We start from the raw sequence: 19,362 nt of genomic DNA, 5'->3' as shown, positions 1-19,362 counted from the left end.
CAGTGATGTCAGTAATAGCCTGCGCTGGACTCCATGCAGGAATTCCATATGAACATGTTTTTCAGGATCAAGCCTCTGATATTTATACAAATCAATGCAATGCATATACAATATACAATGCATGCGAAGCAGCATTGTTTAATTGTTATAACTGACAATTAGGAATTGCAAAAAATATTTTTATTAAAGTATTCCTCAGTAATCCCAGCTGCAGAAGGTGGCCCACAATTTTTTGGTGGGTCCATATTAAACACTGTCATTGTTTTCATTAAATTTTGGTAAGATGCAAGGTAGTTCACAAAAAACTTGCAGAGTGCAGTTTTCCATTGGAAGCCATTGAACTAAATGCATTATTTCTTCCAAAGTTTGATATGAACAATTCTACTAAAATATACAATCTCCCAAGTTTGTTAAATGATGATATTCCAAATAGGAAAACCTAAACCTGGCTCTGAACTCAGCATCTGCCATTGGCTGCACGGTTGTCAATATTGGATCACAAGATTTGCAAGAAGGAAAACCACACTTGGTACTAGGACTCTTGTGGCAGATCATTAAAGTTGGCCTTTTTGCTGATATTGAGATCTCCAGAAATGAAGGTAAGAGTAATGCCAGGTATAGCAATGCCAGCCACTTGGAATTAGCTCAGACCACAATAGCAGTGATTTCAGCTTTCTTTCAAACTTGCTTTTAGCCCTTATTGCCTTGCTCAATGAAGGGGAAGAGCTGGATCAGTTAATGAAGCTTTCCCCAGAAGACCTCTTGCTACGCTGGGTGAATTACCATCTGGCCAATGCAGGGTGGCAGACAATCAGTAACTTCAGCCAAGACATTAAGGTATGTAGTTATTTCTTCTCATAATCGAACACAGTGGTATTAAAACACATAATGCATAGAAAAAAATTGTCAGATCAGAAGAGTTTAGATACAATAGTAATCTGCTTTATCTGGCTGCAGGTTTATCCTGCATTTTTCAACATTGAAAGAGCATTATTTTGATCTCTTCTATCCTATTCAGTTGCTCATCCCCTGTTATTATCATATCACAGTGCAAAGTGAACATTCCCAACAAGCTGACAGTCAGGGAAGTTCTAATGTTGTAAGATGGATATTAGAGTTATTTAGGATAATTTGCATCACCTTACTAGCTGCCTAATAACTGCCAGTCACTGCTTTGCTGGTGTGTCAGCTGACTGCCACAGGGGCTGAAAGGTTCCTTGGGGCAGATGGCAGAGCTGCGTAATTCTCTCTTCAGTCATTCTGCAAAGGCAGGCAGAGCAGTGCAGTGGCCCAGCTGACAAGAGAACACAACTTTTTAAAACTGAAAGCAAAGGAGGAAGATTCCCTTAAAGTGGTTAGAACTCCTTTCATTGGAGAATACCATGCCCTTAATTGTAAGTTACATATTTTCAAATGCTACCAAGCAGGCTATATCTGCTATAGCAGACTATAACTAGGGTTTTATATGAAAACTGCTACTATGATAAAAAATTATATGGTGTTTAAGAGAAGTAGTAAATACTTCAAGAACTAGTAGGGGTTTATTTTTTCTTCTTTGTTACTGCAACATAGATTCTTTTTGTGGGTGACTACATAAATTTACCCTGAATATCTTAATTATAACAGTCTAGTTAATATTCAGAAGAATAAATTTAACTAGCATTGTCCAGAAGAATTAACAGATGTTCCTTTTCTCTGTCATTTGGCTAAGTAAGTTCTATATGAAACAGGGTAATAAAATGGCTGTATGACCTCATCCATATTCACTGAAATTAGGGTGCTGTATTTTTGACTCCTTTGGCTTTTGGATTGGACTATTAGCGTAATAAATGTCAAGGAAGGCTACATACTTGCTGCTTTTTTTTCTTCTTTTTTTTTTTTTTTTTTGATATTACACTGTTTGTTTTAGGACTCAAGAGCATATTACCATCTGTTAAATCAGATTGCACCCAAAGGAGATGACCTTGAACAATTGCCTATTAAAATTGACTTCACAGGATTTCATGTAAGTATCCAGAAATGTAAAAATAGACTGGAATTATCTGAGACCTCTGTGTATGTATCCAGCATTCTGGTTACTAGGTTGTCCCTGAATCCTCTTCTGTTTCCTAAGGTGTGCAAAAACTTAGCCAGATTCCTCGGTGTTACAAAAGCTTAAATGAGCAAAAACTTGAGTAAGTTCTACAATGCTGCTTAAACAGGATAATGCATCCTGCAGTCAAATGTTTGGAGCTGTTTCACTTGGAGTAGTGTGTATTGATTTTCAGTTGGGTCATCCAACATGAATATTACAATATCCTGCTCAGTTCTCCTCTTCTGGAATTCAGACAAGGAAGAACAGACTTCACAAACTGTTGCTCCTTCCTCTAACCAAATAGCATTTAGAAAAAACGTGAGCCCTTCCAATAACCACAGCAAAGTGTGGCATCCATCAAGCTTTAAGTTGTAAAGGGACAGAGGGCCTAAAACCAGCCTGCACTGATGTGGAAACACTTGTCTAAGCTGCTTCATAATGCCTGTTGGAAGGATTATTCTGGAAGTGCATTTGATACAAAGTTGATCTGCATGCCTGAGATACCTATATATTAATCAGAATCTAAAGTAGAATTTTGTTATTCATTATAATCATGAAACCCATGTGCAAAATTGTTTTCTTACATGTTTTAGTTCTCTTAAATTCCTTGTTTGTTTGTTTGCTCTTGTTTGGGATTTGTTGAGAGTGAGAAAGAGTAGAAGTAAATTTTTCCATGTAATTTCCTACAGTTCAGATTTTGTAATGAACCAGTATATTACTGATAAAGACTAATGAACAAAGCATAAGTTGCCAATTTATGATGATTAAGAGGAAAAAAAATATTAAAAGGACAGCAAGTTGGAAGCATTCAAACTCTTATTGATGGTTTTGGGCATCATCTGGAATTACTTGAGGATATCAGTTTAAAGCAGTGATGGTGAACCTTTAGTGCATGTAGGAGGATACACAATATGGGAATCAACAGCCTGGAAATGGAAATATAATCTCTACACTCCTGGCTGCAGTTGCTGTGATTCATGAGGAATGCTGTGCTAACAGCCACAGAAGTGAAGGACAGTAGAAGGCAGAGGGGAATTATCACGGGCTGTAAGAGCTAGCTCAAGCATTGGCAGAATGAGGGAGGAACTGACATGGGTCATTTAAAGATTTCCCTACCTGGTGATTCAGTAAAATCTAGTACTAGACTTAACTATAAATTAACTTTTGTTTGTTTTTCTTTTTAGGATAAAAATGACTTGAGGAGGGCTGAATACATGCTCCAACAGGCAGATAAATTGGGCTGCAGACAGTTTGTAACTCCAGCTGATGTGGTTGCAGGGAACCCTAAGCTCAATTTGGCTTTTGTTGCAAATCTTTTTAACACATATCCAGCCCTGCACAAGCCTGACAATTCATCTTATGATCTCAATTTATTAGAAGGTACTCAACTTTCTGACTATACAGAAGAGAAGAATATTAGTAGTTTCTACTTAGGTATTCCTTTCAGTTTATGATATAGGATCCCTGTGTGCTGATGCCTGTGTTTACTTACTAGCAGCCAATATAAACCTTAGTAGAAAACCCCAGTAGTGTGTATATTGTCACTTGTGTTAGCCTGACCAAATAGTTATTCCTGAATAACCTTCTGTCATCCATTTGCAGGAGCAAAAACTGTCCTCCTACTTTCCTTTCAGTTTCCTGTGCTTCTTTCCATGCTATTTAATATTTGAGCTGATGTACAAATTCTGGGTTTTCTTTGCAGTGCTATCTTATGCAACTGTAATAATCCTTAAAAGTATTTTTCACATAATGCATTTATATATATGCGTGTGTGTGCTTGCTGCCTTTTAAAGTAGGAAACTTTTTTTTTAAAAGGCTTCTGTATCAGCAGCCTATATTAATCTATTGCATCAACAGCCTGTATAGATCCTGTCATATCAGGGAATTTGGCCTTTAACTGTACGGTTCAGATCTCTAATGCCAGAGATAAAGCGATAATTGGTAACAATCTTTGGCTGTTGCCCTTGCTGTGGACCAGCTAATCTGGGATAATGGAATGGCTCCTGCCAGTGTATATCACAGTTGTTCACTGATCTGAAAGGAGTGTGAGAATCAGGGGTGCCACACTCGGGAGAATCATCAGCAATGTTCACACAGTCCTCTGCACTGCCTTCTCGTGCCTTCCTCTTACTGTTCCTATCAGATTTCCTTTCTATCTAGGTGAGTCCATCTTCCTTTGCTCCTGTTTTTTCATTATTTGTCTGTGCTGCTGCATCCCTGTGTCACAAATCTTGTATCCCTCAGAGCATTTCTGTTTCAGGCTTCTTGCTCTTCTAGCTTCAGCTGGGTGCCAGCTGTGATGTGATAGAGGTTCTAGAGCACAGGACGTTTTCTTCCCTTTTCAGCTGTGATATCCCCACTCACTGCAGTCCCTGCTGGCCAGGACAAATTACTGAAGGAAAGGTCTGCTCTTCCTCTGCTTCAGTTTTGTTAGAAATGTCAGCTCTTGGAGGAGTGTGGAGGTGGAATGTATTCAGTTCAGCTTCTCTGCTCTGAAGATAAAATTGCTGGTGTGATTTGAAATACTGAATACTTGGTTAAATTTGGAAGTGTTTTCAATGGCATAGGAAAAGTGAGTTGAATTGGTTTCTGGACTTTCCTGAAACATTTAGATGGAGATCAAAGTCTCAGCCAAACCAGTTTAAAAAGTTACAATCAACTGAATGCTAGACTGTGATTTTGTAATGATAAATACCGGCCAAATTTAACTTACTATTTACAGTATATATTTTAGAGATGGATAATCGTGCCAATGTTATCTGTTCAAAGAAAAGTAGATGACTCCTTTTTGCCCTCAAATAATAATAATTCCCGTGGTGTCAAGTAGATCTAAATCATCAAAATAGATATTTCAGCCCAAAGACAATGTTGTTAATGTTTTTTTTTTCCTGTTAATGTATTATTTGTTTTCCATTAAGTCCTGTGTTTATACTGATGTTTTCTCAAGCTAGTGATATATGACATTGATTTCTTTATAGTTTCATCATAGATTGTCTGTTGAAATCTGACTCATAATTTATAATGCTTTCCTGTTTTGCTTCATGAAATGCAGATTTGACCCCTCCTAATGTAGGTACTGTATTTAGTACTTTTCTGTACTCCATAAAAGTGTTCTGCAATTTTTCGTTCTTTTTCCCCCCCTATTGTTTAATCATCTCTGTCCTTTTCTGGTTGATTTTTTGCATTGTTCTTACATTTTTCTATTGTTTTAATATGCCATCATAAGTAAAAGAGAAGGAAAAAAACCCCAGAGCATATAAAATGAGGGCAAGAGTTGCAGTAAGTCAAATGCCATACAGGTATTTTGGAGGGTTTAGCCAGTAAGAGCTTTCCATGAACCAAGATGTCAAGCTGTAGGCATGTGTGGGTGAGTAGAGCTTCCTGAAAGTTTTCATTTTCCTGCGTAAATTCCGTCTTTTCAGGGACTGTCCCACCTGATCAGCATGGCGTGGCTGTCCTCTTCAGTTTAAGACAGTTAATGCTGTGCATAAACTGACATCCGCCCTGATAATACGTCTGGTGATGTGCACTGAAATATGAAGAGCCTATCTCTCAGGAATACTGACATAGCAAAAAGAACATTGGATACTGTGTGGGGTGGAGAGGGCAGTCCTGAGCTCAGTTACTGCACCACCTTTGCATGTTGCTGCTGATCAATGGAGCCCCTCGCCTGCGGGGAAAGCAGCAGTTTGGAGTCCAATTCACAAAGAAAGCTGAGTTCTTGGGGGGAGGAAGAGGAGGAACTTGTGTCCACCCACTTTTCCTCCAGCGTATATGTCCTGTGCTGTTGCTTAGATTGCTGGCAGCCTTCATGGCTGTCACCACAAGAGGGTTAAGTACTCCCACTCAGGCTGGCTGAACTTCGGGTGCAACTGTATCTGGAGCTCAGTTGTGTTCCAGAGGTAATCTTAGATTTATTCCGAGTTCTTTGGATTCTTGCTCCCCTCCCTATGGCTACTCTCCACTCAGTTCCACAGTGTAATGATCTCAAAAAAGAGATGGCAATAAATATAAAGGATACTACCAAATTTGCTCCTCTCTCTTTTATGTAGCTCTGCCCCCTTTCTGCAGTTTTCCAATGATTTTGGCTATCTGCTGCACCACTCAGCAGAAGATATGCTCCTGATAGGATCACAAGGTATATTTTGAATAAAAGAATAGAGAGAAAAAATTGGTCAGTTCTCAGCCATCTGGAAAACTTATGAACACTCATGTATTGCATGATAAAGGGATTTGTTTAGAGTGGCATATTAAATATAGTGTGCTGGGTTTAGTTCCTGGACTCCCACTTTCCAAAAGGGTCCTGCCCAGCCTGCATGCTCTTGCTCCTGCTTGGCTACTTTGGATTCTCCTGACAATGTTAAGCAAGCATTTTAAAATCCTCAGTCTGAGTGCAGTTGCTGAGTATCTGGTTTTGTGGCTACGCTGTTTAATAAGAGTTCACTAAATAACCTTGGTACTGCCTTTGTAATGGACAAGTGTTCCTGAAAGCACTTTGCAGTCAGTATTTTAGGTACTGCAAATCAACTCAAAGCTCAGTAACCATAAAATCATTAAAAAAAGCACAAGGCACTTGCTTCAAAATACTATAATCTCAAAAGGCACTTGCTTCAAAATACTATAATCTCAAAGATATTATTTAGAAACTTAAATTATATATAATTCTTGAGTTATGATTGTTTTTAAATGGAAAAACGGATATTTTTAATAACTTTGTCACAAAGTGTGATTGTTCTTTTAAATTTTAATGTGGCAAGAAATACGTAAAACAAAGCTCTCTGATCTCGCAGAATAGTATTTTTCTTTGTTTCTTCTGTTTCATCAGTGTCTCTGTGGTTATTTTTACAAGTAAATATTTGAAACAAATGCTAATTTGAATTGTATATGAAAAAATAGTAATTTAGAAAATGTATCAGTGAGACGAATATCAACTATTTCATAATAACTGGAAATGAAAAGAACCTGGTAAGGTGGTTGAAACTTTAAAAATAAAATTTATTCTGTTAGAAACTGTAAACTACAACTGAAATTTCTGAAGTCCAGAGCTTTTTGTATAAAAGGGTAAGAGACCTAGATTAAAATGGTAGCTTCTGTCTAAAAATCAATGTTATGGCATAGGTCTAGGCATAAAAAGATAATGTTAAAGAGATTTTATTTCTAGTCTAATGATAAATACATGTTTACACAGTAGCTTCATTTTACAAAAATATTCATTATTCTCTAGTTAGCCTAGAACTGAAGTACTAAATGAGACAGTTGTCATGCTATATAGACCTCATCAGACAAACATGGTATTGTTACCCTCTAAGGAGCAAATGAAAACAGCAGAGAAAAATCTTGCTTAGATATTTGTGTTTCACTCTGAAGAAATCTGCTCTTTTGTTGTTTGGAGAGGTTTTCTCCCTCCTCAGTGTCTTCCCTGTTTTCTTAACTGTAGATTATCAACCCAGAGGAACAAAGTGATGAGGTTATTCCAAGCTCACATATTCAGGCTAAATATTTTCTCAAATGCTCCTCTTTGATGCAAGAGAAAACAGCTTATGCAGCACTGAGTCACATGTAGATGGCTATAGAGATGTTGGTAAGATTTAGGTAGTGTCATATGAAGAAAATTAATGAATTATTGCAACCTGTAACTTTATAGAGAAAGAGAGTTAGGTTAGGACTCATGATTGCAATAATAAAAGCAATATATGTCAGGAAGGTGAAGGTTGGGATTTACTAATGAATGTTCTGCAGTTCTTGTAAGTAGAATTGCTGGTTAAAATTGTGAGGAAAACTGGCCCCCTTGGCAGTATAAATAGCTTCACAATGTTAACCAATACAACACTGCCTCTCCATGTTTTCAGTGCAAAGAACTAAAAAAAAATGAAATCTGTTGCTTTGAGGAGGCCCTTTGCAAATTAATACTTTCAAATTCTCTGAGGGGAGAGTGGAGTTGTAGTGCCTCGTGTGTTAGTACTGACTTTTAATTGAAAGATGTTATTTCTCTCTGTTGAATGCAGTTTCCACTCATTTTAGGTTCAGGGAAATATTATTAATCATCTCCATTATATATTAATTATGTGAAATATAATAAAAAATTATTTCTGTATTTTATCAAATTGTATTTACTCAGATAAATATAGTCTAATAATACTACTCCCTGTAGTCACCCTGCCCTGTGCCCAGAACTGAGTGACTCTGAATTGCATAGGATTGCCTTGTAGTATAGACTACTGTTTGGGAAATTATGAACTCTTTTTGGGAGCGGGGTGGTGAGAGATATGAGAAGCATTTAAACACTGCTTATTACAGTGTTTTCTCCAATAACTTATTTAGAATTGTGTTTGTCACCATAGGAGAAAGTAAGGAAGAAAGGACTTTCAGAAACTGGATGAATTCACTGGGTGTAAGCCCATATGTTAATCATTTATACAGGTAAGATTTTTTAAAAATAATTATTTGACTTCCCTTGGGTTACAGGGGAAGAAAGAAGGAAGGAAGAGGGGGAGGTTGTATTTCTACTAGAATTGTGATTTCCAGGTTTCCTCTTCAAAACTGGTCTGTAGGGACACATTAAGCAGTATCTGACTTGAATATTCTAGTCATAATCTAGATAGACTAGAAAACCTCAGAAGGTTTAAATCTTCCCCCCTCACTCACTTGTACATTGAATTACATTTTTTAAAGGTTGAGATAATTGTGTTTTATGATGCATCATTTTTATTTTTTCAGTAGACTGTAAGAAGCTCTGCAGCATAGTATTCCCTCAGATGAAGGGCTTTATAACAAGCTTTTTAGATGCTTCTGGTCACTTTGAAATTATGCCAGAAGCTGATTCAAATCCTTTCAATAAAAGATGAGATTGAGGGAGCAAAAGGGAACAGCTGCTTTTATGTTTATTTGCTAATTGGTTTCATTATTTCTGTTTTTTGACCTCTGTAAAGTGATCTGTAGGTAGCTTAATGTGGAGAATTTAATTTGTTAAGTAGCTGATGGGGATTATCAGTATTGCAATATATTATGGGAAAATAATACTTTTCCTACTATTCTTCTTTTGCAAGATAAGTTCATTGGTTTTGATTATTCTTGAGCAAAATACATTTGTAGGCATCTGCCGATAAAGCATGAGTATTTAACATTTGGGAAAGTCCTTAGAGAACTAAAGCTAGATCAATAAATGAAAGCTCTTTTAGCAGCTATTTTGTCTATGCCTGCCTTATGAAGTAATTATTTAATTGAAGCCAGTTTTCATTTAAGTGTCTGGAATTTTTCAGCAACTTAATTACACTGTGAGAAGTCTCGAGTACTTACTTTGATTGTCAATCTGAGTTTTGTGCTTAAACCCCTTGTTTTGCTCTTGGTTTAGTGACCTTTCTGATGCTTTAATCATCTTCCAACTGTATGACATGACGCGTGTTCCGGTTGAGTGGAGCCACGTCAACAAACCCCCGTACTCTCTGCTCGGTGGCAACATGAAAAAGGTGGGTGCATGCCCAGGGAGGCAGCCCGGCTTCACTGGCTCCCATTGTGCTGATAGCAGTCTGTGTTGTCGACATTTCTGTGCTACTGAGACAGTCCTGGGAGAAAGAAAAGGAAAATATATTTGTCAGATGCTATCCCAAAGAGTAAATAGCAGTTATAGCACATATCACCTTAGTTTCTACATATGGACACCTTTTAGCAATATTTAACTTATGGCCTGATTTGGCTCTAGAAGTGGAAGCTTCAGGCCTGACATGGCTGTTGTTGCTGGATGCTCCTATACTGTGAGCCATTTCCTCCCAGAGCAGTTTTATATGCTGCCCAGAGGATTGGGCAAGACTTGCAGAATCCAAGCTTTCACATAGTTTTGTGATTGTTGTGAAGCCTGAAATGTAGAGGATAAAAATTACTGCCTGTTTAAGAAGAACACATTTCAATATCTTAAACAGTATAGTTTTGATATATTTTATTCACTGCCTTAGTGGAAACTTAATTTTTTCCACATTTGAGAAAACTATCATTGGAATCTTGCATAATTGCATTTATAGTAAAAACTGTGTTATTTTAATCACAGTGTAGCTAGACTGGAAATCTTTTCTAGCTTCAGATCTCACTGTAGGTAACAGTAATCCAAAGTAATTTAAAATACATGTAGATTATAGGTCTGTATTGCAGAAATATTAATGTTTTCATTAATTGCACACAAAATTTATTTTTAGATTGAGAATTGCAATTATGCAGTAGAACTTGGGAAGACAAAAGCCAAATTCTCACTGGTTGGTATTGCTGGACACGATCTAAATGAGGGTAATCCAACTCTGACTTTGGCTTTGGTATGGCAGCTGATGAGGAGGTAAGTTAGGCAGTGTAAGATAGATGTGAATATATGTGTCTGTAAATCAAGGCAAATTAAGAGTAGTGTTCAGGTCACCCAACTGGTATTGTAGAGAGCAATCTCTACATATCCCTGTTCTCAAAGATAAAATTGTATATGTGTTTTGTAATTTTATATACTGTGCAGTGATTGAAACCACAATTTATAGTGACAATTAAAACCTTATAAACTAGAAACTGTGACTAAAATTATAAATCCTACAGCAAGTAAAAGGACCTCAACTTATTTAATGTTGATTCCATGTATCTTTCTGTAAGTAGAGATTAATTTAAATATTTGTAAAACCCAGGGAAGTGGTGATACATATACTATAGAAGTTAAAAGGGTAAAAAATTGTAGGCCATCACAGCTATAGTTACATAAGTATCATCAAATCAAAATCTTGCTAGGTATTGAGCAAGTAAAAAATTATTATAAAGTGATTTCATTAAGGATTGTTTTATTGCAAATGTTTTCCTCAAATTAGTTTTCTTAGACCTATCCCAAAACACTTAGTGGTTTTTGTTCTCAGAATGCTGTGATACAGTTTTTTTTCCCTACTAGGATGGTAGGGAGCCATTTAAACTTGGAAAGTAAAATTAATTATAATGTACTGAGTAAAACAAATGCATGAAGATGATACAGTGAATATGATGAGATTTGGGATATTATTTTATTCAGTAACCACTGAAAAAGTGATTTCAAATACTGTATAGTTTGTAAGGTAAGGGTACCTTATGAAGAAGAGTACTTGGCATTGTTACTGTGATGAAGTAATACTTTACCTTTGCTTGTAGCTTTGTAAGAGAAGTTGAGTTCTACCACTCATTTTAACTTGGGCTCTTGTTGTCTTTATTGAAGGTATACTTTGAATGTACTATCCGACCTTGGAGAGGGCGAAAAAGTAAATGATGAAATTATTATTAAGTGGGTGAATCAGACACTTGCAAAAGCAAATAAGAAAACTTCAATTATAAGTTTCAAGGTAATCAATTTTATTTACTTTTCTTTGTACATATAATAAGACCTGGGATTATTAACATGATCTGTAAATGATTTGGTTTTAACAGCGGCTCTCCCATCAACTAGCAAAATTGGTTATGGAAATATTTCTGATAGGCTTTGACTCTTCAAAAGTATTTTACAAATATATTGACAAATAAAAGAATTTATAGTAGCTGCAGTAAGATACAAAGCAAAAAGCCCAAAAACAAAGAAAATAAGAACTTTAAACTTTCAAAGGGGCTTCTATCTGAAATTACCAATCTTTGGGCCTGGAATGGGTCGTATATTTTCCAAGTTTTTGGATATAGGCACTCTCATGCTTGTACAAACAAGAAAAACGATTTTGGAAATACCGGGGGCAGATAACCTAGGAGCTGGTTAAAAGGATGTTCTCAGTGTGACAGAGCCTGGAGAGAGGCAGCCCAGAGTAACCAGCGACACCTTGTGTCGTCCTTGGCACTGCTGATGTGCAGCAGGCCGGGGGAAAACAGGAGCTGTTCCCGTTCAGCGTATAAGAACACATTGATAAAGGAAGCTTTCCTTCCACATTATTTAAGTGTTCAAAACAAAAGAAGCCATATGTGTGTCAGATGTGTTATTCTGTGTGAATCTCTTGCTCAAGAAATGGCTGATTAATAATTGCACACAAATGTAACATTCTTGTACAGGTTCATTTTATAACCTGAAACAGTTATGATTCAAAACAGGAGAACCTAGCAAGTTAAGTATTCACTATATTATGAATTTTAATTAGGTAAGAGTTATTGATCAAAACATTAAGTAAAAATATTTAATTTTCTTTTTAGAAGGTAACTCGAGCCTTCATTTTCTTATGAGATGTTGTTACTTCTCTTACTTCTACATAAATTGTTATAATGGTGGTATTGAATAAATTGAAAGTATGACAAGAATCTGTCCCAATATCTTGCCTTTGGTATGCCTGTGTTTTTGGGGGGACATTGGTCATGTTTTTAAGGTCATTGAAATGGTGTTTTTAAGATAATTCAACTGGTGGTTGACCAAAAAAGTTAAGGAGGTACTGATGTAAAATTACACTATTCAGTATTCGAATCTTTTTCTTTTAGGACAGATCAATTAGCACTAGCTTACCTGTCCTAGATTTAATAGATGCCATTGCACCAAAAGCAGTTCGTCCAGAAATGGTCAAGAGAGAAGACCTTTCTGACCAAGACAAATTGAACAATGCCAAGTAAGTTTTAAATGAATGCTTATTTTTTTCCTGAAATGCAGGAAATGCATGAATTCACAGTGTAATGCATGATTTACTGATTTATCAGGAGAAAGATAACACTAATATTGATTTTTTTAATAGACTGTAAGTTCTAATGCTATTTATTTTTCTAGTGTATCTAAAATATGAAGTCAAATTCACAGCTGATATGACCTACCACCACTGCACTGTAATTGGTTTATTAATAGTTTACCATACCTCATACTGGTTTTGACCAAAATAAATGCTTTGATAACCAGTAGTAAAACATCTGCCAGTACATGCTTTCTTCACAGTAATGTCCATTTTCTAGTAGAGCCTAAGTACTGTTAAGTAGGCATATACTGCTACTGAAATCTGGTTTCGTTGTCGTGAATTTTGACACATTAGTAGAAGCCAGAAAAATAAGAGTATTTGTTTTCTCTTGTTTTCCAAGGTATGCCATTTCAGTTGCTCGAAAAATTGGTGCTCGTATTTATGCTCTCCCAGATGATCTGGTTGAAGTGAAGCCAAAAATGGTGATGACAGTGTTTGCATGTTTGATGGGAAGAGGATTGAACAGAATAAAATAATACAGACATGTAATATAACTTTCTGCCATGTTAAGCACAATGAATGCCTCGCAGTTTACAGAGTTCTGAAACTTAGTATGAGAAAAAATGTATGCACAAATATCAATTATCTTTTAATAATGTGTTTATATTAGTTAATTTTCTTCAGTTTCATAACACATGAATTATTTATGGCTAATACCATTTTCAGAACATGTTCATTAACAAATTAGCATCACAGATTTGTATTGCTTGGAAAAACCCATATGAATCAAGCTTCATTTGTATTAGTTTCCATAGCACTGGAAGAGCCTGCATTGTTTTATAGATGTTGTTTCACGACCAGTTATGAAACACTGTTTGATTTTTGTGGGTGTTACTTATATGTAGTCATACAGGTCTCAAGGTGCATTCCAATCCTGTTGGATTGGACTCCAAACTGCACAGAAATTATCATCCTTGCCTTATTCTTGGAGAGCTGAACTCTTGTTGGAGCCAGTGAGAGTCTTGTCATTGACTTCAGAGCAAGTAAAGGCCTATGATAATGTCTGGTAACTAATGAATACTGATTAAACTGATGAAACTTTTTTGTGGGAATTATCTTAAAATATATGTAGTAGTTTTGTTCTGTTACTTAGCAGAAATTTTACAAACCATGTTGTATGAAAAAAACCAGCAATATAAAGCAGAAGTGTCCTGTCATTATTAGGTCTGCATATGTACTAAGTTTTGCAGTTGGACTAAACAGCTGTTAGTTGAGTTTTTTTAATCTTTTCATAAAATATTGTATTAAGAAAACAATAAAGAGCTGGCTAGTCCACTATGGAATTTCTCATTACTGTATTGTATTTCCTTATATATAATTCCTTTGATTTTTCTAAAGTGTGTATCATGTGTGCAGAGGTTTTGTGTAGAAAGACTGGTGCATTGTCTGGATGAGATGAAATACGTATTTTTCTCTTGGTAATTTTAAACTAACTATTTGTACTCCTTTTTCATCAGCTGTAAATTTTCACTTATCAAGCTGGAGCTGGACATTTAATAAAGTTGTTACCAAAAGCCAAACAATAAGAAAACTAAATCAAAATTAAAGATAATTGTTTTTTTAAGTATGAAGCTTCTACTTTCTCTCAGGTCCTGAAGCCAGTCCTAAGTGTGGCAGAACAGGAGAATCCTGATGAGCAAGCAGTTGGACTAAGTTTTACATCTTCACTATCTTGCACACAATATAGCAATACTAAGGGATGCATCCATCCAGTTTCTATGACATAATGGGATAACAGAGGCTGAAGGCAATTAAGTGCTCGGATTTGAAGCCATTAGCCTCTGCCTGTTTACTGGTTTGCATTGCTGGGACAAGACTTGGTTTACTTGGTTTCTATTCCCAGTCCAAGATGAAGATAGAGATTTGTACAAAATTTGAGTTCTGGTGACAACTCAGTCCAAGTCCCCATTCAGGAGAGGCTATATGGAGACTAACTTAGTCTCTATACCGTAAGAAAAAATGATCTTATTAAATTATAGAATCCTCAAGTACTGTATTTACCTGCCAGACACTTGGTACCTTACTCCATAAAGGCCACTATTTCTGTTTATAAACTGTTGCTGTGAGTGTCCAGTTACTTCAGCGTTGCTTTGAGGAGATTTTCATGGGCAACCCTCTGATGCTGTGATGAGCAGGGCCGTAGTTACTGTAGCAGCTGGGAGAAAACAGATTTAAGGGCCGCCGCGGAGCTGCTGCAGCGCGCTCTCCGTCGCCGGCAGCCTGCGGCTCCCTGCCCGGCTGTGGGGCGGGGCAGGGCCGCGCTCGGAGCAGCGGCGGCGCCTTCGGGCCGCGGCCCCCGCGCTCCGCCCGCCCGCCTGCGCTGCCCCGCCGGCGGCGCCGGAGCCTGCGCACTGCGGCGGGGAGCGGCCGCCCGGCCCGGCCCTGCCCGGCCCTGCCCTGCCAGCCCCGCCCGGCCCTGCCCTGCCCGGCCCTGCCCTGCCCGCCCGCCAGGGGTGACCGGGCCGGGGCTGTTGCCCCGCCCGCCAGCGGTGCCGAGGGGCAGCGGCGGCGCCGCCACACCGCCCCGCCCGGGTCCGCATGGGCCTGGCGGCGCCATGGCGGCCCTGTACCAGAGCGCGGACCCGTCCGCCTCGGCCTCTCCCAACAAGCTGCTGGCGCTGAAGGATGTGCGGCAGGTGAAGGAGGAGACTACGCTGGACGAGAAGCTTTTCCTGCTAGCCTGCGACAAAGGTACCCGCCCCGCCGCCCGGCCCGGCCCGGCCCGGCCCCCCTCGAGGTGTCGGCCTCTCGCTCCGAGGGCCGGAGCCGTGGCCGGCTGTCAGCCCTGCGCTGCCCTCCCCTCGCCTGCGGTGCGGTCCCGCCGTGCGGCTGCCATGCGGCACCGAGGGGTCCGGGCCCGCCGCCTCCCGCTGGCCCCTGAGCGGGAAGGGACGCGCGGGGCCGGCTCCTCCCGCGTTCGTGAGGGCATTGGGTTTGTGTCGGAGCAATGTGGGACGTGTTCGCTGTTAAAAGAGTCTCTGAGTAGAGAGCTGCTGTAAAACTGGGGCTTATCTAGACATCCCCAGGATAAGCGAGATCAGTATCCTGCGGCTTGCACCATTGGTGGCGGATGGGAAGAGATTTGGCTTTTTAAAATACGCTGCTTGCTTTAAGCCTGTATTTACTTACCTTTGAGTCTAAACGTGGCCTTAAATCAAACTGATCTTAAAAGATCTGAAACGTTGGACTCCGGGCTATGCTTTTAACGATGTGCTGCACGGCTCTGCGTGCTTGGGGCATAAGCACGGCTGCAGGAGCTGCGGTGTTTGCCCACAGAGCTGCGTGCTCGCCCGAGCTTAGGCTGCCTCACAGCCACGGGGGTATTTCTGCTGTGCCATTCGCTAGCGAGCTCAGTTAGCAGTTCTGCTCTAGCCATTCTGTGCCATTCGCTAGCGAGCTTAGTTAGCAGTTCTGCTCTAGCCATTCTGTGCCATTCGCTAGCGAGCTTAGTTAGCAGTTCTGCTCTGGGACACTCGGGGGTGCGATGCCTTGCATCTGCACAGCCCGTGCAGTCTGTCCTCAACATCAGAGGAAGCCGTGGCTTTCTCTCTTTAACTGTAAAGGGAGGTTCAGAGAGCTAAAAGGCTGCATAACACAAAAAGTGAAAAAAACCCAGCTGTCTGTGTAACAGCTGGTTCAGTACTCTTGGTATGTATTTTACTGTATTCTACATATACTTCTGCAAGTATTCTACACTGAGATCTGTCTTGGTCGTGGTCTTCTGTGTTGTAAAGTAACAAATTACTTTGTTACTTAGAGACGTTTTTGGAAAGTAGCTGTACTTTTGTGTGTGTTTGTTTTTAGGACTCAAACTAAGGGGGTGGATTGAAATACATGTCCAGTGCTTTCCTGAAGTGACGTCTCCTGAAATATCTCTAGTTTTCTCCCTGATGAGAGAATGCTTATCTACCCTGATTTCTTACTTGTCTGATACACTCAGTTACTGTTGTCAGCTATAGAATAGTGTCTTGTTTGATGGTAGCTGGTACTTAAAAGGATCACATGCTTTTATTGCTTTATAATATGAAGTGATATCCCTACCTTACTTCTGCAGGTGACTATTACATGGTTAAGAAACTCTTAGAGGAAAACAGCTCAGGTGAAATGAACATAAATTGTGTGGATGTGCTTGGACGAAATGCTGTTACTATAACCATTGAAAATGAAAACTTGGACATACTACAGCTGCTTTTGGATTATGGCTGCCAGGTATCCAACACATGTTATTAAAAATGTTGAGTGTAGTCATATATCTTCTTTGTTAATCTGTCTGGATTTGGACATAAATGTAGTCTGCCTTTTAGGCAGTTCAATTGTTTTTCCAGTAAATTGGAAAAAGTAATTGTGAAAGTGATTTCTTTTTGCAAGTTCACTTTTCTAGTGGGATTTTATTGACATGGCAAAGGTATAATTAACATTTTCTATGATATTAACGAGTTTGAGTTTTATTTTAAATGTTATTCCTTCTGCTGATATAATGCATACATTATCCTGAAGGAAAAAAGTACATGGTGTGAATGCCTTATATTAAAAAGTGTACAATGCAAAAACCCCTTTGGCTGTAGAGTATATTGACTTTTTAAATGGTAACACAGAAAAATTTGCATTATATTAGTTGATCTTAAGTTAAGGCAAATATGCATTTCTGCAGTGCTTTCTTGTTAAACTTGATCTGTGCTTGATGGCAGGGCAGTTTCCTATCAACAAGACTTCCTTAAATGTGTGCAGCATCTCTGCTACTGGTGGGAGAGGTGAAGCTATGATGCATTAAATATGTAAGGCAGGGAAAAGTAGTATCTTTTCTTATATTGTTTGATATTGGGCATGAATAAAACCACAAGCTTTTCCGTACATGAATTATTGGCAGTAATAAAAGCTGTGTCTTTTTCTTTTATTTTTTTGAGAAAAATTCCAAATTTTTGGAAATGAATCAAGAAGAATAATATGTAAGGAAAATGAAAAGCTGCTTATCTCGGTGCAGCAGAAGGTGCAGAAGTGGTTGGATACCAGCCAAGAAAGAAAAAGCTTATTTTCCTAGCTGTACCCCAGAATTACAAATGCAGGGCTGAAGTATCCCATATGCCTGAGCTGGGTTACACTAACACTTGCTTTTAATCTGTCTAATAGACCTGGTAACTTTTTAAGTCTTCTGCATCATCTTTGCTAGAAAGTAATGTATTCAATTGATTCCTCTTCTGTTGATGCAGTGATGCAAATTTCACTAATACTGTGTGAACTCCTGCAATGGCAACCTGAATTTGTGTCCTGATCATATGCCCGGTAATAATACAGAACATCATTTTAGTACTTTAAAATTAAATTTAAAAAATATATTTTAAAAATGCAGTTTGTCTTGAGTTTGTCTCTTTGTGTTGTTTAACTTACTGCTGTTTTCACATATGTTTTCTTTACTTAGTCCTCGGATGCACTTTTGGTGGCTATTGACTCAGAAGTGGTGGGAGCTGTTGACATTCTACTTAATCACCGACCAAAACGATCCTCCAGGCCAACCATTGTCGTTAAGTGTTGTTACTCCTTGACTTCTGGTTGGGGCTGTGAAGGCTATTGCTTTTTTGGGGTATCTGTACTATTTAAAACAGTGTTCTTAAAGTCTGCATCTGTAAGGTGATCAAATACAGATCAGAGCAAATCTTCAGACTTGCACCTTGAAATTAAGCAATTGAAGCTTACCTTGTCAATGCTTTAGTACCAAAAAGCTTTTGAAAACACAAAGTGGAGGTGGAGGCAGGGAAGGAATAAGGTGTTGTGTAAGAAGAGTACGCCACGAGTACGCCACATTCAGGATTTTTTTTCTGCACTTAAATAGCAAATACAGTAATTTTTTCACAAACTAGAGCAAAATAACAATTTCTAATATCCTTTGTGTATTGTAAAAATAGGCAGTACTTCTATGTAAATTAACCAGAAAAGTATCAGAAAAGTATCTGGGTCTGTTTTTCTTTTTCAGTATTTATCTGACAGGTGTTTGAATGTTGTTACCTATTTTTCTTTCTGTTCATGTTATGAAACACTTGAAGGAGAAGTTCTTGACTGAACAATCAAAAAACCCCTTACATGTAGAATTGTAGGTAATAAATTTAGATACTTCCTACATTTTATTCTAGAAATTAATGGAACGTATTCAGAACCCAGAGTACTCAACAACCATGGATGTGGCACCAGTAATTTTAGCTGCTCATCGTAACAACTATGAAATTCTCACCATGCTGTTGAAGCAAGACATATCATTACCCAAGCCTCATGCTGTGGGGTGTGAGTGCACACTGTGTACTGCCAAGAACAAAAAAGATAGTCTGCGACATTCCAGGTAAGACTTAGCAGTCATAAGCCATAATAAAAAGATTCTTAATTCATTGCCTGGGTCACATTCAGTATGTTTCCTTTTTCTTTTTAAGGTGGAGTTTATGAGTGGATTCCTTTAATACATTGTAGCTCTTATTGTGAGAGGTGGTAGTTCTTGGGCATGGGTTGTGCCTGAAAAGGCTGGTGGGAGGCAGTGGCTTTTTTCCATTTTGGTTTTATACTTTTAGTCACTGTGCATAGTCACTATGTGCCTTTCCTTTCTACCAGGTGCATCTCAAACATTCTGGCTAC

At 38.5% G+C, this 19,362-nt stretch overlaps 2 protein-coding genes across 6 annotated transcripts in view; both read left to right on the top strand.

The window, feature by feature from the left end:
• The window catches only part of PLS1 (plastin 1), a 40,851-nt gene extending 26,821 nt beyond the window's left edge, over positions 1-14,030 (top strand). For all 3 annotated transcript variants that reach the window (XM_068200786.1, XM_068200788.1, XM_068200787.1), the window contains exons 7-16: positions 434-599; positions 695-837; positions 1,910-2,005; positions 3,259-3,454; positions 8,416-8,494; positions 9,426-9,540; positions 10,261-10,394; positions 11,277-11,400; positions 12,506-12,630; positions 13,088-14,030. In XM_068200786.1, coding sequence (XP_068056887.1) covers positions 434-599; positions 695-837; positions 1,910-2,005; positions 3,259-3,454; positions 8,416-8,494; positions 9,426-9,540; positions 10,261-10,394; positions 11,277-11,400; positions 12,506-12,630; positions 13,088-13,223 — 1,314 coding nt within the window. In that variant the 3' untranslated portion in view covers positions 13,224-14,030. The remainder of the gene's footprint in view (positions 1-433; positions 600-694; positions 838-1,909; positions 2,006-3,258; positions 3,455-8,415; positions 8,495-9,425; positions 9,541-10,260; positions 10,395-11,276; positions 11,401-12,505; positions 12,631-13,087) is intronic.
• TRPC1 (transient receptor potential cation channel subfamily C member 1) overlaps positions 1-19,362 on the top strand; it is a 100,649-nt gene that overhangs the window by 66,012 nt on the left and 15,275 nt on the right. For 2 of the 3 annotated variants that reach the window (XM_068200837.1, XM_068200835.1), the window contains exons 1-4: positions 15,139-15,438; positions 16,802-16,956; positions 18,164-18,265; positions 18,873-19,075. In XM_068200837.1, coding sequence (XP_068056938.1) covers positions 15,303-15,438; positions 16,802-16,956; positions 18,164-18,265; positions 18,873-19,075 — 596 coding nt within the window. In that variant the 5' untranslated portion in view covers positions 15,139-15,302. Of the gene's footprint in view, positions 1-15,138; positions 15,439-16,801; positions 16,957-18,163; positions 18,266-18,849; positions 19,076-19,362 lie in introns of those variants that run through there. The other variant, XM_068200838.1, reaches the window with a different exon arrangement.

This window comes from Anomalospiza imberbis, chromosome 10 (genome assembly GCF_031753505.1).
Source record: "Anomalospiza imberbis isolate Cuckoo-Finch-1a 21T00152 chromosome 10, ASM3175350v1, whole genome shotgun sequence".
NCBI lineage: Eukaryota > Metazoa > Chordata > Aves > Passeriformes > Viduidae > Anomalospiza > Anomalospiza imberbis.
The sequence above is the reverse complement of the archived record's forward strand: the minus strand, read 5'-3'. Positions and strand labels throughout refer to the sequence as shown.